The 18,435-nt window shown below is 43.6% G+C and overlaps 1 protein-coding gene across 1 annotated transcript in view; it reads right to left on the bottom strand.

Moving 5' to 3' along the window:
• Window positions 1-18,435, bottom strand: part of TRIM67 (tripartite motif containing 67) — a 177,355-nt gene that overhangs the window by 88,673 nt on the left and 70,247 nt on the right. The window contains exons 3-5 of the mRNA XM_066594880.1: window positions 11,541-11,663; window positions 6,323-6,433; window positions 1,036-1,195 (exon numbers count right to left, since the gene is read on the bottom strand). Coding sequence (XP_066450977.1) covers window positions 1,036-1,195; window positions 6,323-6,433; window positions 11,541-11,663 — 394 coding nt within the window. The remainder of the gene's footprint in view (window positions 1-1,035; window positions 1,196-6,322; window positions 6,434-11,540; window positions 11,664-18,435) is intronic.

Genomic DNA, 18,435 nt, shown 5'->3' with positions numbered 1-18,435 from the left:
CAGAGGAAGCAGGATGACGCCTGCGCCTGCCAGAAATAGCAGAAGGAAGGCAAGTCTGAGAAGCTGGCCTATTATACTGCTATATGGTCACTGTATGGGGAGGGTAATATTGGTCTTTGTATAGTGCTTTTTCAGTAACATTTTACAGGGATTATGTGGTCACAGGTATTATTTAGCCCTCATGAAGTATTATTATTGGTAATATTGATCTTTGTTGTGGTCTTTATTTAGTGATAGCATGTTGAAATTAATCACTATGTGGTGTGACAGTATTATTTTGGCCCTCATATAGTAATATTATTGGTAATGTTGGTCTCGGTATAGTGGGTTTTGCTAAGTGATTGTATGGAGGTAATTATATGAGCTATGTTGTTTACAGTGATGTTGTGTGTGGTTTATTGTTATCCTATTAACAGGGCTAAATCCATGTGCGTGTTTGTGGCAGAGTAGCCACAGATTTCTGCTGAATTTCTTCAGGCAGAATCATCATAGAATATTACGCAGCAGAATCCACCATGTGACCATACCCTTAGAGTACATTCAGACATAGCAGAATTTTGATGTGGTCCCAAACCAAAAACTACATCATATCTGCACAATTGGTACATATCTTGATGCAGATCTACATCAAATTTTGCCCTTTGAAATGAAGGGATGAATTCTGCTTCAGAACCATGTCAAAATCAGCACCAAATCTGCTACATATGAACATACCCTTACTCCTAATATGATTGCCCCCATTAGGGTATTTTAACAGACATGGTGGATTTGCTGCAGGCATGAAGGACCCAAGTTGTGTGAACAGCCCTGGGCCTTTGGTCTCCTTAATCCACCACTGAGTAAAATGTCAGTAAAGTTCTCTATGCCTCTGTTTAACATGCCAATCATTTTATATCTTCCATACACCCAAGCACCTCTTCAATCACGCATGTGTGTTCAATAAATGGTTAGAGTTCTCTCGCTACAGGTTTCCACATTTTCACCTTGCTCATAAATAGTGAAAAGCACATGGGCAAATAAAACCAAGGAGCTCACCCTTACATTTCATCTGAATGAAATCCAGCTGGTGAATAGCCTGTAGCAAGGGGTCGCTGTCCAACGTGAGGTCGAATTCAGGAGAGACTTTTGGTTCCAGCGCTCCTTTAACCCACTGCTCTTGGGAGCCTTGAACACGCTTTATCAAAGCATCTGAAATCTTTAGAACATATAAGATTGAGTTAAATATATAAGCATTTTCAATGGTACCTGCACTTTCAGAAAATTTTTGACATGTTATAGAGACATGTCAAAAGTATTGATCAGCGCTGAGCCCCCCATTGATTGCTACAATGAGGGGGCTGCAGCATTCACAAAGCGCAGTGCCCCCTTAGCTATGTTCGCTTGTTTTCGGCTACTTCCTGCACTGGAAGACGGCCTCATAGAGGTGTATAGGAAACTTCTGCATACAGCAGCAAGACCCCCACTGATCAATACTTTTGACATGTCAAAAGTTTTCTGAAGGTGCAGATACTCTTGGAGTACAGTCATTCAAATTTGGTTGTTGATATAGCATGTGGTAAACATAACTCTATAATAGGAAATTCACCCACAAGAAAAATGGCTCTGTTATGTAAGCATTGAACCCTGGAAGATATAAAGCACATAAAACATCTTATGAGTTTGAGATGAAGAACTCAGAAGCCTAACAAAGTTCAAATAACTGACCTAAAGAGGGCCTGTCACGTTATAAAGTCAGCAGGGCTGGAGGTATAGTTCTCCTAGCGGGACTTTGTTGACTCCTCAACGGCTTTTCTTTCCTTCATACTCACCTCTGTTTGTCCATACTGGCTATTAGAACTGGCTGCTGTGAATCTGTTAAGTAGGTGGTCCATACTAGTTGCTATAAATGGGGATTTGATTGACTGTCTGACATTCACCACTGACAGTGAATGGTGGGGTACATCCACTAGACAGATTCACGTTGCTGGGAGCTTGATCTAAGAAGATCCCATACAGGTGAATAGAAGTGAGTATGACAGATAAAAAGTGGAGAAAGAGTCTTCAGAGCCATGCTACCGCCCGCTGGCTTTACAACATGACAAGTCCTCCAGTGACTTGCATCCATACAATGCCTCATTTATTGAAACAGCCTAAAGGCCCATTTACACGCAACGATTACAGCTCAAAAGTCGTTAAAACAATGGCATATAAGAAATAATCGTTGCATGTAAATGCTACTATTGTGCACTTTTCGTCTGAATGATGATTTTCAGGTGAGTTTAAAAACCATCGTTCAGACCGCACGCTATGTTCTCCACGGGAGCTAGAGATAGCATTGTATTCTCTCTGCAACCTGTGCGAGAAAACAGACCGCACACTGTGTTCTGCATGGGAACAGCTGATTACATTGTATTCATGCCGACAGCCCGCGGCAGCCCATGCGAAAGCAAAGGAGCTGATCGCAGAGCTCAAACCACCTGCAAGCAGCTCCCAGATGCACATTTGCACGTAAATGAAGCTGATAAAGTGGCAATTAGTACTTTATGCAAAATGATCGCTAAAACTGTCAATCTTTCAGTTGTTTGAAAGATTGTCTTTGCATGAGTCTTAACAGAGAAAATGTTTTTGTTGGCAGCAAGTCAGAGCAGAGTTTTCATTTATCAGATTGCTGTGACCGTCGCTAATTGGTTGTTATATGTTGATAAATGAAACCCAGTGTTTCAACATTGTCAAAGAAATCCGAAGACGTGCAGCCGCCTTGGGCTCTGGGATCTAAGGCTGCCCAGTGCACATTAGATTTTGATACACTGAACATGAAGATTTTGGCTGGTCCTCCCGATTTTCCCCAACAATAGCTGGCCTGGGAGATAAGGTCCGGGCTGCTGGGCTTTAAAGTGCCTTTCTCCCTGCTCTGCATTCTCTGACGTGCCAAGCATGCATGTGTTGGACAAGATTGAGAGTCCAATTGACAGCTCTTCAATGTGTATGGGCCTTAAAATGTGTTTAGACTGAACGATTATCCTTCAGAAAATCATTTAAACGAGCGAAATTGAAGGATAATAGTTCAGTTTAAACGTGAGCCAACGACTGAACGATGAATGCGATTTGTCCGGTTCTCCTTTATCGTTTAGTTTCAGTCGACATAAAAATCATTGCTGGCTCAGGCACTAATCGTGCACTTTAAACACTAAACGTTTATAGGAATGTGAAACACTGAACAACTAGTGCCCGAGAACTGTATGAGAATCGTGCAGCCTAAACACACTGCCCGAACGCGGACAAGCTAGTAATGACGTAAATGTGGCCTTACTTTAAGCAATGTTGACTTGGCACAAAAAGTGTTATAAAAAGTGTTATAATCTTTTGCCATTTACCAAGCACATTAATGCATTTTTTAATAGATTCTCCACCATTTCCAGGTATAGTGGTTTAAGGTCAGCTAAATATTGTTCATTTTGTGCTGTGATGAAACAGAGAGAAAAAATTTGTTCTGGCATCACTTCGCCATCCGTGCATAGGTGGGGGGGTATGAGAACGTCATTTACCAATATTGTACTGTAGTTTGTTAAGCATTTTCAATCCAAAATTTTCAACCAAAAATCTGCAGTAAATGGTTACCACAGCACAAAGTACAGAAGCTGATCGAGAATTTCATTTTTCACAGGAGTTGTTTTATCCTGTCGACTAATCTTAAGATGCTTCAATAGGATTGAGCGGATCAATCTACTTAGGTTCCATTGTCTTTCGAATCCTTGGCTTCATTTTAGACTCTACGACCTGACCTGCCCTTTGTGTATGTCTCGGGTTTATGGAACTGAGGTAACGTAATGAAGGTGATAGCTTGTAATTTAATGTGTGTTGGGCAAATATATCAAAACTGTCTAAGGGCTCAGTCAGACGAGCGTCGATCCACGCAGATTTCCGAATGGAAAAACATCTGCACCGCGTGTGGACAAAAATCCGCATGACCGGGTCCATTGCCAGCCATATGTTCTTTCTCTGGCATGTGAGGAATTTTGTCCGCACCAGCTGTGTGGGCGTTTTTTCGTGCAGAAATACGCGCAGATCTCCGCTTGTGTAATGGAGTCCTAAAAGAAAAGCTGTCCTTGTTGCTCATAGCAACCAATCACAGGCAGCTTTTATTTTACCAGAGCAGTTTGAAAAATTAAAGTTGCGCTGTGATTGGTTGCTATGGTCAAATCACGGCCATCTGCAGAGGATTGCATTTTGTAATGCAATCCTATGCAGGCGGGCACGGGTGGAAATTCTGCGTGAAATCCGTGTGCAGGGGGCAGTACCCTTGTTTTATATTCATACGTGTTTTGCCATTGCCCATGTACTGTTAATCATCCCAGCACTACCCCCCTACCATCGGTGGTTTAATCTGGGTGGCAGCACCTCCTGTTATCTACCATATCCAATTTAAGCACTTTAAGACCAGGGTATCTTCCCAGGCCTTTAGATTCAGTCTTTACTGTGGGTTTGCTCCACTTTCTCTTTCCACCTATTTCACTATAACTACTGGGCCCTCTGAGTCGGTCACTACTACTGCTGAGGCCAATGTGGGGGTCACTATTACTACTGAGACCACTGTGGGGGTCACTATTACTACTGAGACCACTGTGGAGGTCACTATTACTACTGGAGTACGTTTACACGTGGTGGAAATGCTGCAGAATGTCATCAGCGGACATTTTCATGGCAAATTCAGAAGCATTTCCGCATCCAAAAAGCTGTCAAAATCTGCACCCTGTCTATTTTGAAACAGCCTTGTCCTTTTTATAACGATGTAGGTAAAATCATACATTGTGATAAGCCCTGCCCCTTGACGTATTGGAATTTTGCGATACGTAGTAGGTTTTGGGTTGCAGTTTGGGCACTCAGTCTCTAAAAGGTTCACTATTACTGTCCTAGGATGTAATTCATCTGGACCTGGACTTGGATTCTTTTAAGTTAGCTAAGTGTTCCCTCACCATCTCTCTGTTTATAGATAGCCTGCATTCTTGTATTCCCCAATAGCACAGGGAAGATCCGCTGATGTTACATCTACTTTCTGAGAGAAAGCAGGTACAAAATAGGAATTTAATCGCTGATCGGTGTTTCAGTGCACGTGTACACCTAACAATTTAATAAGCGGTTTACATGACAGTTGTGCTGTGGAAAGGCCCATTTAGACACAACGATTATCGCTCAAAATTCGCTCAAAAGCCATCTTTTGAGCGATAATCGTTGTGTATAAATATTCACCCATCGTGCAGATTTCGTTAAGCTGTCGCTCATCGTTGTCTTTCAGCATGCTGAAAGACGATGATGAGCCTTATCAGGGATTCACAGCGGGATACAGCTGATACTATTGTTTCACAAGAATAGGATATGTAGTGTGCAGTTTCCCGAACATCGCAGGTCACACGGACAGGATGTTGGGCACAACATTGTTCTTGGCTGTGTGAAAATGGCCTTCCAGTGGTAAATGTGACTCAAGCCTACAGCTTAGAGGGAACAGTGTGTACCAGTGATTTTCAACTAAAAATGTCTGGATTCGGTTAAATAAATATTTTTGTAAATAGCTTAAAATGGCCCCTGCGTTACTTTCAAGAAAAAAATGAATGCATGGTAACTTTTAGGAAAGCTGCCATTGTTTCCTATAACAACCAACCAGAGCTCAGCTACAATGAAAGCTGCACTGTGATTGGTTGCTATGAGCTAAGACAATCTTGGTAAATGAGGCTCAGTGTGTTTATTTACATGTTAAGAGCATCGGTTACATGTAGGAAAGCACAACGGTGATATATATAAGTAGAACATACAGTCTTAGGGCTTTGTCACACGACCATGTTTGCACAGATTATGTACCTCTTCAAATCTTGCTCACCCAAACAAGCTGCGTTGTGGTGAGCATATTTGCGCATACGGTCATGTGAAGCCGCTCTAAGGCTACATTCACATCTGCATTGGAGGCTCCATCTGTGACCCAGGTCTAGCAGAAAATTCCAAAACTTCCAGAAGACATAGCACAGCCATCAGCACTATTTCAGACTGGAACTTTTTAGTTTGCATGCCAGACGCCAGACAGACCCATTATAGGTAATGGGGTCCATCTGGCTCTGCTGGGCATTTACCAGATCCGGTGGTTCCTGTATGTTTGTGGATTAGCTCTGTGGATGGTGGTTGGGACACAAGTGTGAAGGTAGCCTAATTACTGTGGTAGTCAACAATTTTTGATATTTCTAACATGTGCATAAAGTTGTCATAGTGGCCAAGTAATAATCACATAGCCATCATCGCTGAACTCCAGATTTCATGTATATCTTTATTTGTTAAAGAATGGATTGCGTGCTCGTACCTGCAAGAAGCCAGAGGGGTCGTTTTCTTTGATTACTTCAAGGCAATATTCCATTAGCCCTGTTGACTGGCGCAGTTTCAGTGTACAGTGATTTATTTGGTCCCAGACAACCTGGAAACAAAGTTGCAGGATTAGGATATCTTCTTGATGTGGCTATACAGTTGCAGCCTACTGTCTTAGGAAAACATGTTGTTTCAGTGTCACATGCTTGTCGGTATGGACTCATTTACATAGGCGTATTTTCACTGCGTATTACGCACATGTTTTTCCTGTGCGTAACACGTGGTAAATGGAGGCAATGAAGGTCTATGGACCTTTATTCTTCCTTTCACACCTGTTTTTGGAGCTGTGAGGGGACATCCGTTAAAACGCAGGAAAAATAAATCGCAGAATGCTCTATTTGCCTGCGTTTTATACGCAGGCCTTGAAGGGCTCTTTATTGAAACGCTGCCCCCTCACAATGCCTGCGAGAGGGCAGCATTTAGTATGGAGCCCTGCTCTGAACAGAGGGGGATATTTGAAAAAAAAAAGTCTCACTGTGCATGTCAGTGACGTCATAATTCTGGGAATGCACAGTGCCCATTGCAGCCCGCACACGATCTCTCCGTCTCTTCTGCCAACACAGAAGGGGCTGCGATGAGTACAATGCTGCGAGACTCACAGCGTTGTACTTATACAGCCATGTGAACAAGCCCTAACTGAACAATTAATTGTTTGTGACTTCACACGTACCTCGCATTATTAGCACAAGAGACATGACGTTCGATTACAGGTTGTACTGCTCGAGTTGCCACTCGCCAGATTTAACATTCTAAAACAAGAGTTCAGCTTTTAATAACTCTTGTTTAGTGAAATGACATTTTTGTTGTTGAGTATTGGAACACTTTATCACTGTGTTGGGGGGAAAAAAAACGCTCATGTGAATAAGTCCATATTTGTGCGTCTGGAAGTACACAAAAGGGGCATGAGATTCTTGCCTGTATCAGTGAACCCTTAGGGCGAGGTATGCTTTACATCAAGCATTTACAAAATTTCTAAACTATTATTATGACTACTTATTTAATTTTAGATGTAGGACTACTTCTTGTTACAGAAGCGTATTAGTGGAATCTCAACACTGCTCAGAAATAGTAGTCTTAACAATATAAGGGCTTAAACAGATGGCCATTTTTCTTAACGTATCTTGGGTGTGAAAATCACACCCGCGAATTGTAACAAAACAAAGCCATTTCACTAGCCTGATTCTCGCGCAATATTACTACATGAGAGAAAATATAGGCCTTGTCCTATCTTTCTTGAATGTACTTTTTATAGGTGCGAGAAGAAATAAGGAAGAACCTATGATCCCGATTTTTTTTTTACGCACAACAGCGCAAAGTTTGAATGCTTAAAAGAAAAACTTTTGACAGGTTCATGCGCAAATACGCTCCATAGCGGCAAGCATATTTACTTATACGCCCATCTGAAGAAGGCCTTATACGTTTTTCACTTAATGAAGTATTAGCAGGGAAAATTCTTTCATACATACCGTATTTTTCACTCTATAAGACGCACTTTTTTTCCTCCAAAGTGGGGGGAAAAGGTCAGTGCGTCCTATAGAGCGAATGTGCAGCCGGCGTACAAAGCCAACACAGCAAGAGAGAAGAGTGGCCCGGCCAACAGCTGATTGGTGGGCAGGGGAGTAGCAGGGAGCTCAGCTGTTTTATGGGCGGCCGGCGGTTCCTGCTATGAAGCTCACAGATAGTGTGATAATGATCGCTCCTTAGCAGAGCTCAGCGCCCATAAAACAGCTGATTGGTGGGGGCGAGGGAGCAGCAGGGAGCTCAACAGTTAGTCAGGCAGCCAGTGGCTCCTGCTAGGAAGCCCACAGACAGCGTGCTAACGATCGCTCCATAGCAGAGCCCAGCGCCCATAAAATGGCTGATTATTAAGAGGAACTGCTGCCCCCTCCTCTGACTTATCAATCAGCTGTAGTTAAAGACAGCTCTCACATCTGCCGGCTACATAGCAGGGGGAAGGGAGAAAGAGCCGCCTGTATGTTGTATACATTTCTGCTTAGATATGCACAGATGTATACTCCATACATAACCATAATGAGACATGCCATGCAGAGCTCCTGGAAAGTTGGGTGACAACTAACGGAATCCTCATTACATTGTCACCCAGCTCTTCCAGGATCCTGAATGCCAACTGCAGAGTTAGGGCGCCCACCCACTGGCGTTTGCGTTTTCCGCGTTTACCGCGATTTTTCCGTGCGTTTTTCGCGGCGTTTTCGCGGCTTTTCCATTAATTTCCATTGACTTTCATGGGTGCATTAGGAGAAAAATAAGGACACATATGCAACTGACAGTTCCTATGTTAAAAACGCAAACGCAACGCAAAAAAAACGCCAGTGGACAGGAACACATGTTATCTCTATGCCTGTGCAGGAAAAACGCAAAACGCAGGTAAAAAAACGCCAGTGGGTGGGTGCCCTCATGCAAGCATGTATAGCACATACATAACTAGTCACACATGGCATTCAGGGCTCCTGAAAAGCTGGGTGACAAGTAGAAAGATAACCATTACATTTACACTCAGCTTTCCTGGATACTTAATGGCAGGTTGATCTGGTGGTATACACTTCTTTCCGAGGCGGTACTACTGCTCTTTATTCCTAATGCAATACCTCCCTCACTGCCTGGTCTGGGGGAGTTCAAAATTATTTTTTCCCCATTTTCCTTCTCTAAAACCTAGGTGCGTCTAATCATCAGGTGCGTCTTATAGAGCGAAAAACACGGTATTTAAAGAGGTTTTCTGTAAGTTTAGGAACCTTAAAGCCTTAGGCCGTCTGTCAATGGGCATTGCAATATACCGCCATGGCAGCCACTGCAAGGGAGCATTATTTCACCACGATTTTCCGCGAACTTGTGGCATACCGCAACTTTTATACGTGTACATTGGCTACACTTTCCATAGTTATCCTATGGAAATCATTCATTGCGCTACCCGCGTGCAGATTATCGCTCAAGGGTAACGCAGTGAAATATCACCCGTGGACAGAAGGCCTTATTCACACATGCGTTTTTATGCAGCGAATTTCGCTGTGTAAAAAAACGCGACCATCTGAAGCATTGGCTTACAATGCATTTATGCAGATCAGTGATTTTTAGTCATGTAAAAACATTGCACCAGAAAAGATAGAACTTCGTCGAACGGATATGGTGGCCGATTTTATATGCAGTCGGAAAAGATAGGTATTGCCCTATCTTTCAGCCAATTTATGCTGGTGGCTCCCATAGACTCCTACATTTAATGTATATATCAGGAAAGGTCCAGATATACACGCTAAACGTATCCAAAGGGTTTCATTATCAAGTGTCCAGTATCTCTGTCTGGTTTCCATCTGGAATTAGATTATTTTATGGGATGAAATAGTAGACAATGCTATTCCATCCTGTGGTGTCCTGTAAAAAAACGGATCCGTTTAACAGAGGCCATTATTGTCTATGAGAGACGGATGTCGCTGTATGGCATCCATTATTGACCTCCATGGAATTCTTCAGGGAGCTCCTGTGATGTCACTCCCCCTATATAAACAGTTATCAAGGAGCTTCCCTGCGACAGACTGCAGAGTGCCGAGAACTTCTTATAGATGTCCTGCCCGCACAGGGATCACTTTTCCTGGAAGGGGAGAGCAGTGAGCCATCTTTAGTCCAGCCGACTGAGTCTACGTGTGGGACCACAGGTACATCCATCTGCCTATTAGCTGATTGTTTTGAGGTTTTGTTATTACAGCGTTTACTATTCGTAAGAATAACATAACTTTCTTATCTGATCAGCACGATTACTGCGATAGCAAGTTTAAATATAGAGTTTTTAAAATTTTTTTATTACTTTAATAAAAAGACATTTTAAAGAAGAACAATGGAATCTGTATCGTTGCATTCTAAGACCCAGAACATTTTCATTTTTCTGGCAGTGGAAAAGTTGTAGTTTTCATTGTCTCACAGCTGTCTTCTGCTGGTGATGGGGCTTTGAATACCCTGCCTCCAGCCAAGCGAGCGCTGTGATTGGCTAATAGAGCGCCAGCAACCAATCACAGCCGGCGCTCAATGAGCCAATCACAGCCATTCAGTGATGTCATTGCCGGAGACCATCAGGACGCCGCAGACCAGGTGAGTATTGATTTTTTTTTTTTTACGGGCACACTAGCGAGGTCCTATTTTCGGGGGAGGCCTTATATTTCAAGCCTCCCCCAAAAACCCGATAGGTTTTACTGTCAGGGTAGGACCTATTTTCGGGAAAACACGGTAGCTCCTGCCCCATCCCGCGCCCTCCCATTGCAGACAGCAGCCAAGGGGTGGAGAGGAGGAGCGAAGGGGGTAGGAGTTTAGCAGACACACTGACAAACTCTCTCACACCTCCCTTTTTCCCTGCAGCTCCCATAGGCTCCTATAGGAATCTATAGAACCGGACATATTCCAGAACTATCTTTCCTAGCCGGCGTAAAAACAGTCGGCGGGAAAGCACACAGTGTGTGCTATCTTTGCCGGCCAGACATTTTTACGCATCAGGAATACGCCCATCTGATTTCCAATGCATCAGCTGGGGAGCGTATATTGGCTGGCCAAAAAAAAACGTGACCAATATACGCTCGTGTGAACGAGCCCGTGGGCTGCATTCACATGAACGTATATCGGCTCGGTTTTCATGCCGAGTCGATATACGTTGTCCTCATCTGCAGGGGGGGAGGATGGAAGAGCCAGGAGCAGGAACTGAGCTCCCGCCCCCTCTCTGCCTCCTCTCCACCCCTCTGCACTATTTGCAATGGGGAGAGGCGGGGCGGGGCTAATTTTTGGAACTTAGCCCCACCCCCGTCCCACCTCTCCTTATTGCAAATAGTGCAGAGGGGTGGAGAGGAGGCAGAGAGGGGGTGGGAGCTCAGTTCCTGCTCCTGGCTCTTCCATCCTCCCATCCCCCCCTGCAGATTAGGACGATGTATATAGGCTCGGTGTGAAAACTGAGCCAATATACGTTCGTGTGAATGCAGCCTAGAAGTCATAAAAACCCACAATTGTTTTCATATAACAGTCAACACATGACATTTATGGACAATTATTTAAACAACTACGAAAAGTATAAACTGATATATTACAGTTATTTATGTAAAGACTATTATAATTTTAACAAAATGTTTCTTTTCCTTTTTTAAAATTTAAATATTGCTCCTTCTCACCTTGAATTTATGTTCTCGTTCTTTTGTGACTTTGGTCAGCAACTTTGCCTTTTGACGATTTAATGCATCCACTAGCGCATCACACTGAGCGACCAAGCAGGCTTCATACTCCAGTCCATTTTCCTAAAAAGAAGTCAATCATGTGGAAGGTGTTAATTAGGCTGAAATGAAAAAAAAATCTAAAAATATGTTTACAATTTAATATACATTAAAGTTGCTGAAAAACTGTTTAAACATTACTATTAGAGATGAGCGAGTATACTCGCTAAGGCACATTACTCGAGCAAGTAGTGCCTTAGCCGAGTATCTCCCCGCTCGTCTCTAAAGATTCGGGGGCCGGCGGGGAGCGGCGGGGGAGAGCGGGTAGGAATCAAGGGGGGATCTCTCTCTTCCTCTCTCCCCCCCGCTCCCTGCCACAACTCACCTGTCACCGGCGCCGGACCCTGAATCTTTAGAGACGAGCGGGGAGATACTCGGCTAAGGCACTACTCGCTCGAGTAATGTGCCTTAGCGAGTATACTCGCTCATCTCTAATTACTATTATTCTTCCTGATGTTCCTGAGCTATTAGATCCTCAATTCAGCTTCATTAAAAAACCAATTAAGATACTTTAGGGTATATCAGGTAATAATTACTGGTAAATATAAAGACTTAAGACCCTTTTACACAGGAGCGAGTATCGCTGGATCGCTGACAGCGCGGGGCGGCTGTAGAAGAGTTTTCTCTCTGGTGTTCCCCCGCCCCTCTTCATTCACTGTAAGCAGAACTGAATTGCTGCTGTTTACACTGAACGATTATCATTCAGGATTTTAAGCATGCTTAAAACTGATTGACTGGATGACTCTCGCCCAGTAGTTCAGTTTCTGCATTCTTTTACATGGAACGAATATCGTTCAAAACCCCGCAGGAGCGCGAACGACTACCAACGATAATTGTGCCGTGTAAAAGGGCCTTTAGGTAGATTCCTCTGGGGCAGATAATAAGCTAGAATGGGCTAGGCACAATAAAAACAAACCAACATTTTAGCCTGTCAATTAATAAATCTCTGTCATTAAAGTAGCTAACATCTGCAGTGCATCGACCTCTGTTACTACAGAATGGATGCATAAAACTCCAGCACTTCCTTAAAAATGTCACTTTTATTTCTTAATTAGAGATGAGCGAGCGTACTCGGAAAAGCACTACTCGCTCGAGTAATTTGCTTTATCCGAGTATCGCTGTGCTCGTCCCTGAAGATTCGGGTGCCGCTGCGGCTGACAGGTGAGTCGCAGCGGGGAGCGGGGCAGAGCGGGCGGGAGAGAGGGAGAGAAAGATCTCCCCTCCGTTCCTCCCTGCTCTCCCCTGCAGCTCCCCGCTCCGTGCCGGCACCCGAATCTTCAGGGACGAGCACAGCGATACTCGGATAAAGCAAATTACTCAAGCGAGTAGTGCTTTTCCGAGTACGCTCGCTCATCTCTATTCTTAATCCAAAAAAACTGTTTCCATGATGTGTATACCACAGTCCCTACGCATTTCTAGCGTTACTGCTCTTAGTCACAACATTCTAACAATGAAAATATACAGCATTAAAAGCAATCTCAACCAATCAGAAACCAGAAAAACAATTAGAAAGACATTCTGATTTAAGGCTGTACAGCTCCGATGTTGGAAGACGCCCGTCGGGGTTCTCTCACTATATATTGCCAGCCTATCCAACGTATCACCTCATGCAGTATTGACTTTAGCCAGCACATAGCACTATTGAATAGCAGCAGAAAAAGAGTAAGCCCCATAGGAAAACCAGGATACAAATTGGATTGGAAAGGGTTAATGACCCTTTCAATGCCATAGTATTTGAACGAGGCCAGATTATGATCGTGCAATTCAGAAAGCGTTTTTCTGCTCCAGATATATTTCTTTCTCCCAATTTGTATCTGCAATATATTCTGAAATTCTGCGTTTTAACTGTCTTGTTGTACATTCGACACAATTCAAATTCCATGCCACACACTCAGTCACATCCACCACATGCTCACTATCACCAATTATGTATGGTGTTCCCAAATCAGAAGAACATGAACTATTCTTTTAATATATTTGGAGTAGCAAAATACCTTATGAATGCATTGCACACAATCGATCAGAGGCAGCCTTGCCACTGCAGTGCAGCACTGGAGAGAAAGCACCCACCATCCTCCCCCAAGTGCACAACCCATGGACCGCAACTGCGGGCTGTTATCTCACGCTGCTGTACTAAACGCCTGACTCCTTTCCTAGCAGTGTGTTCTCTTATGAGGACCATAACCAGAAGATGTAATAACCTCCATACAGATAACAGCCTGGAGTTGATATGGAGCATGCTGGTATAACCTGGGTATCTTCAGTATATAATTGTATATGTACAGATGGTATAAGTTATACATCTCCCTATATATAGTGATATGGAGCATGCTTGTATAACCTGGGTATTTCCTGTATATAATTATATGTATAGCTACTGTAAGTTATACCTCCTGCATATGGTGATATGGAGCATGCTGGTATACAGATGGTATAAGTATGCAGTTTCTTAAAAACGCATGTGGTTTTTGGATGGGTTTTTAAATTGTGATTGGAAAGTGCAACAAAAAACATTTACACAGCCCTAAAGGGGCTACAAACAAATTTTCATGTAGTCTGTCATGTTTGAAAAACTAGGTATGGGTACAGGTACAGATGACTGCAGGCTGTATGATTTAGGTATGGGTACCGGTACAGGTGACTGCAAGCTGCATGGTTTAGGTACAGGTACAGATGACTGCAGGCTGTATGGTTTAGGAATTGGTGTTGATGACTGCAGGCTGGATGGTTTATGTATGGGTACAGGCACAGATGACTGTAAGCTGTATGGTTTAGGTATGGGTACAGGTACAGATGACTGCGAACTGTATGGTTTAGGTATGTGTACAGGTGCAGATGACTGCAGGCTGTATGGTTTAGCTATATCTACAAGTGCAGAATGGTTTAGATATGTGTACAGGCACAGATGACAGAGGTTCTATGCTTTAGGTATGGGTACAGATGACTGCAGGCTGTAGGGTTTAGGTATAGGTACAGGTACAGATGGCTCCAGGCTGTATGGTTTAGGTACAGGTACAGATGATTGCAGGCTCTATGGTTTGGGTCTTGATGGATAACTTTGAACTGGATACTGATCTGGAAAATAACAATGAACAACAACATGTTATGTGTGCTGCTGGGATCTGTAGTTCTAAGCTTCCTAGCAGCATAGCCCTCACAGGGCTAATTGATTGAGCTGGCTGGGTGTGGTACTTTCTGCTAGCCAATCCCCTGGGTCTGTGCTCACATATAAACCTAGCTCCTAGTCAGTCTGAAGCTGGTCTTGTACTGTTTGGATGTATCTGTGACATGTGTCCTGTTACCTGTTCTCTGTTTTGTTGCAGCTTGCTGTGTGATCTTTGCCTTGCGGTTCATGTCCGCTTGTACGTTTATTTTGTGTCAATTTGCTCTGCTGAGTTTGTTTGCTATGTCTGCGCTAGGTTGGCCCCTAGGGCCCTCTGGTAGATGTGTCTTGCTAATGTAGGGACTGCAAGATATGAGGGGCCTTGTTGGGGCTTGCAGCTTAAGTTCATTGGCCAATGTACAAACTAACACCTCGCATTTATATTCAGCTTATCATCTGCTATTAGTGTTTGCATTGTGGCTGCTGTATGTTGTGTTTTCTGATTCTGTGTGTCCTGTTGTCCAGTCCCTGTCATGTGGCATGGGAATGCATTCTGTTCTGGTGTGTGGCTCCTAGGATCAACTAGGGCCCAGATCCGAAGACCGCTGGGCTGCCCTTATGGGGACAATGTCCCCGCTTAGGTAGGGTCATGCCAACCTCCTGGTAATAAAGGGTCAGTTTGCCAGAAACCCATGTGAATACCTGGTCTGCTTTGGTCACGATCGTGTGGGCCCTGTGCCTAGTTTGCCCACATGATTGTAACACAACAGATGCCACAAATCAGAGAGATGGGACCTGTGATCACTGAAAATAAGGGCAGCTTACACGGGATAACTTTTAGCCTAAGAAAATTGCTTAATTGGTTGTTTTTCAGTGATAGTTGTCTTGTGTAACTACGGGACCCAACAGGGTATTGAGCAAAATATCGCTTAGTAGTTGCTATGTTATGGCTCACTGAAACTAAATGACTAGTGAGCGTCTCGCTCTCAGTGTAAACAGACAGTTGTTCATCATTGAACGACTGCTTGCTCACAATGGAATGGATGTGGACGGCTGGAAGTAATCTCCAACGCGCTCCATCTCCATTCACTGAATGACTATCGCTGCTGTGTGAAATGGTTATTGGAAAAGCTGTCATGTGCTTATGATTCTAACAGTGGTCCTGTGTAAAGTAACCCTAAATGCAATGCAATCACTATCACCATGTATACAAGATCCTAGAGCTAAACCACTGTATTTAAGCCGAGGAACGCGAAAAAATAATACACGCGATGCACTGCAGGAAAACATTGTTCATGTGTATGGCTCCATTCAAAAAAATGGTTTCATATTCACACAAGATTTATGAGTCTCGCAATGCACACATCTCACAAGAGTTTCTTGGCTGTGTCAAACTGGCCTTAATTTCATAGGGTTCATGTCCACGGGCGGGTTGGATTCCGCATGCGGGAGCCCGCAGCGGAATCTGACCCTGTCCGCCGCTGAGGACTCTGCTTCTTTTTTGTCTACTTCAGATGTGTGCGGAAGCGTTGTTGTTTTTTTTTTTCAATCTCCTGCTTTCCTGCAGAATCCGTGGCCCATCTGCAATGTCAATTGCGGACGGGCCGTGGATCAGACAGCTTCCATTGACTTCAATGAAAGCCATCCTTGCGGGAACTGCACTGAAATAGAGCAGGGTGCAATTTCATTTCCTTACCCAAAGGTCCACAAATCAAATCTGCATGCTTTAATTTAGTTGCGGACGCTAATGTTTACCTATGGGCGGCTTCAACTGTGGATTCTGCAATTCAAATCCACCTGTGGACATTGGGCCTTAAAGCAAGTCTGTTAGCTCTTGTGAGCCCTATAAGCTAAATTTATTGGCTCATAGGAGCTGAAACGCTAAAACCACCGATGTAAGTCTTATATAGCTTTCGCGTGGTTTCTTCACTGTGCACTGTCAAAGGCTACCACCAAATGCATATGGGAAAACTGCTTGGTGCTTGCACAGAATTAGACTACTAATTCTCTTAGTTTATGTGTGTGTAGAAGCAGTCTGCTGGCTGCATTCTGCGGTGGCTTTGACAGTGTACAGCTGGGAAATGGTTGGGAGGGCAAGTATAAGTCTTACATACAGTATCTAGAATCAGCATTTCAGTTCCTATGAGCCAAGTATGATTGGCCATAGAACCCACCTGAAAAATTCCCAGTGGGATGGTTGAGTTTTGGGGCCGAAGTTTTTCTAAATCTATTTGGTGAGGTGTGCAAAAAAACTGTTATTCACCTGCGGCGTTCCTTCCACTCCCGGCCTCTGAAGCCCATGCCGCAGAGCTCACCCAATGACCAAGTGCAGAGCGATCATGTGACAAGCACACATGATCACTGCAGCCAGGAACTAGCCACAGTGATTACATAATTGCTGTACTCAGAAGACAGCCAGTGAAGAGGGGGAGGGGGGGGTGGAGGAGTGACACAGGTGAGTATAATTGTTTTTATTTTACTATATATAAAGGGCACTGCTACTAAATGGTAGGCTACGGAGTATGAAGGACATTATTGCTAAGTGTGGGGTAGGGCCTATATAGGGGACTGTTACTTAGTGAGGGGTTGGTGTCTATGAAGGACCTTATTGCTCAGTGGAGCCTGGGGCCTATATGGGACACTGTTACTTAGTGAGGGGCTGGTGTCCATGAAGGACATTATTGCTCAATGGAGCCTGGGGCCTTTGCGGGGTACTATTACTGAGTGTGGGTTGAGGCTTTGAGGGGCACTGTTAATGGAGAGCTAGGGCTTATGAAGGTCATTACTATGAATGGGGGCAAAAGCAAGCATCATTACTGAGTGGGGGCTGGGGCTTATGAGGGCTATTGTTAATGGGGGCCTATGAGGGGCATTATTACTGAATGGGACCTATATGGGACATAATTACTGAGCAGGTGTTTAAATGGGGAATTGTTATTGATTGAAGGCCCTTATGGGTCATTATTAGTGAGGGACATTATTACTAAGTGGGGGCCTATGTGGGGCATTCCTACTGAGTGTGGGCCTATGGAGCATTATTAGTGAAGGGCTTTACTACTGAGTGTGAGCCTTTGTAAGGCATTATTATGCATTATCGTGTGCATAACAAGAAGTACGTGTGCCAAAGACACATATTGTAGTTTTACTAACAGGGTCTGAGACACTGAGCATGCAGCTTTGTCATCATTAATCTTTGTAATGTTTTACTAAGAGATTAGTATCACACATGCTGTAGACTTTGAATTGTTGACTTCGTGGGAGTTCTTACACTATATAACATCTTGCATTGGAACAATAAAAAAAAGATCTTGGAAACATGACTTGAGTGTTTCTCATTGTACTCCTCTCCAATGCATCAAATAATAATTAGCAATAACTGATTGAAAAAACTAAGATACCCCTTAAGTATCACCTAAATTAATAGATTACTTCAACATTTACATACACACACACACGCTCTTTGCACAAGGGCCCTTTGCACAGACTCTGCGTCCACATCTGGTTCCAATGCATGGTTTTTACACATCTTTATTTGTCTTTTTTTCAACAGCAATAATTATAAATATCATGCAGTTTATAACTGCATTGTGTTATTGTGAGTTTTAGAGAACAGAATCACTCTTAGGGCTCCCACCCACTGGCGTTTTTTTCTCCACTGCACTGCGAGAGTAAGTAAAAACTCTCGCAGAGCAG

The sequence above is a fragment of the Eleutherodactylus coqui genome, chromosome 3 (assembly GCF_035609145.1).
Source record: "Eleutherodactylus coqui strain aEleCoq1 chromosome 3, aEleCoq1.hap1, whole genome shotgun sequence".
Classification (NCBI taxonomy): Eukaryota; Metazoa; Chordata; class Amphibia; order Anura; family Eleutherodactylidae; genus Eleutherodactylus; species Eleutherodactylus coqui.
This window is presented reverse-complemented; position numbering and strand designations above follow the sequence as displayed.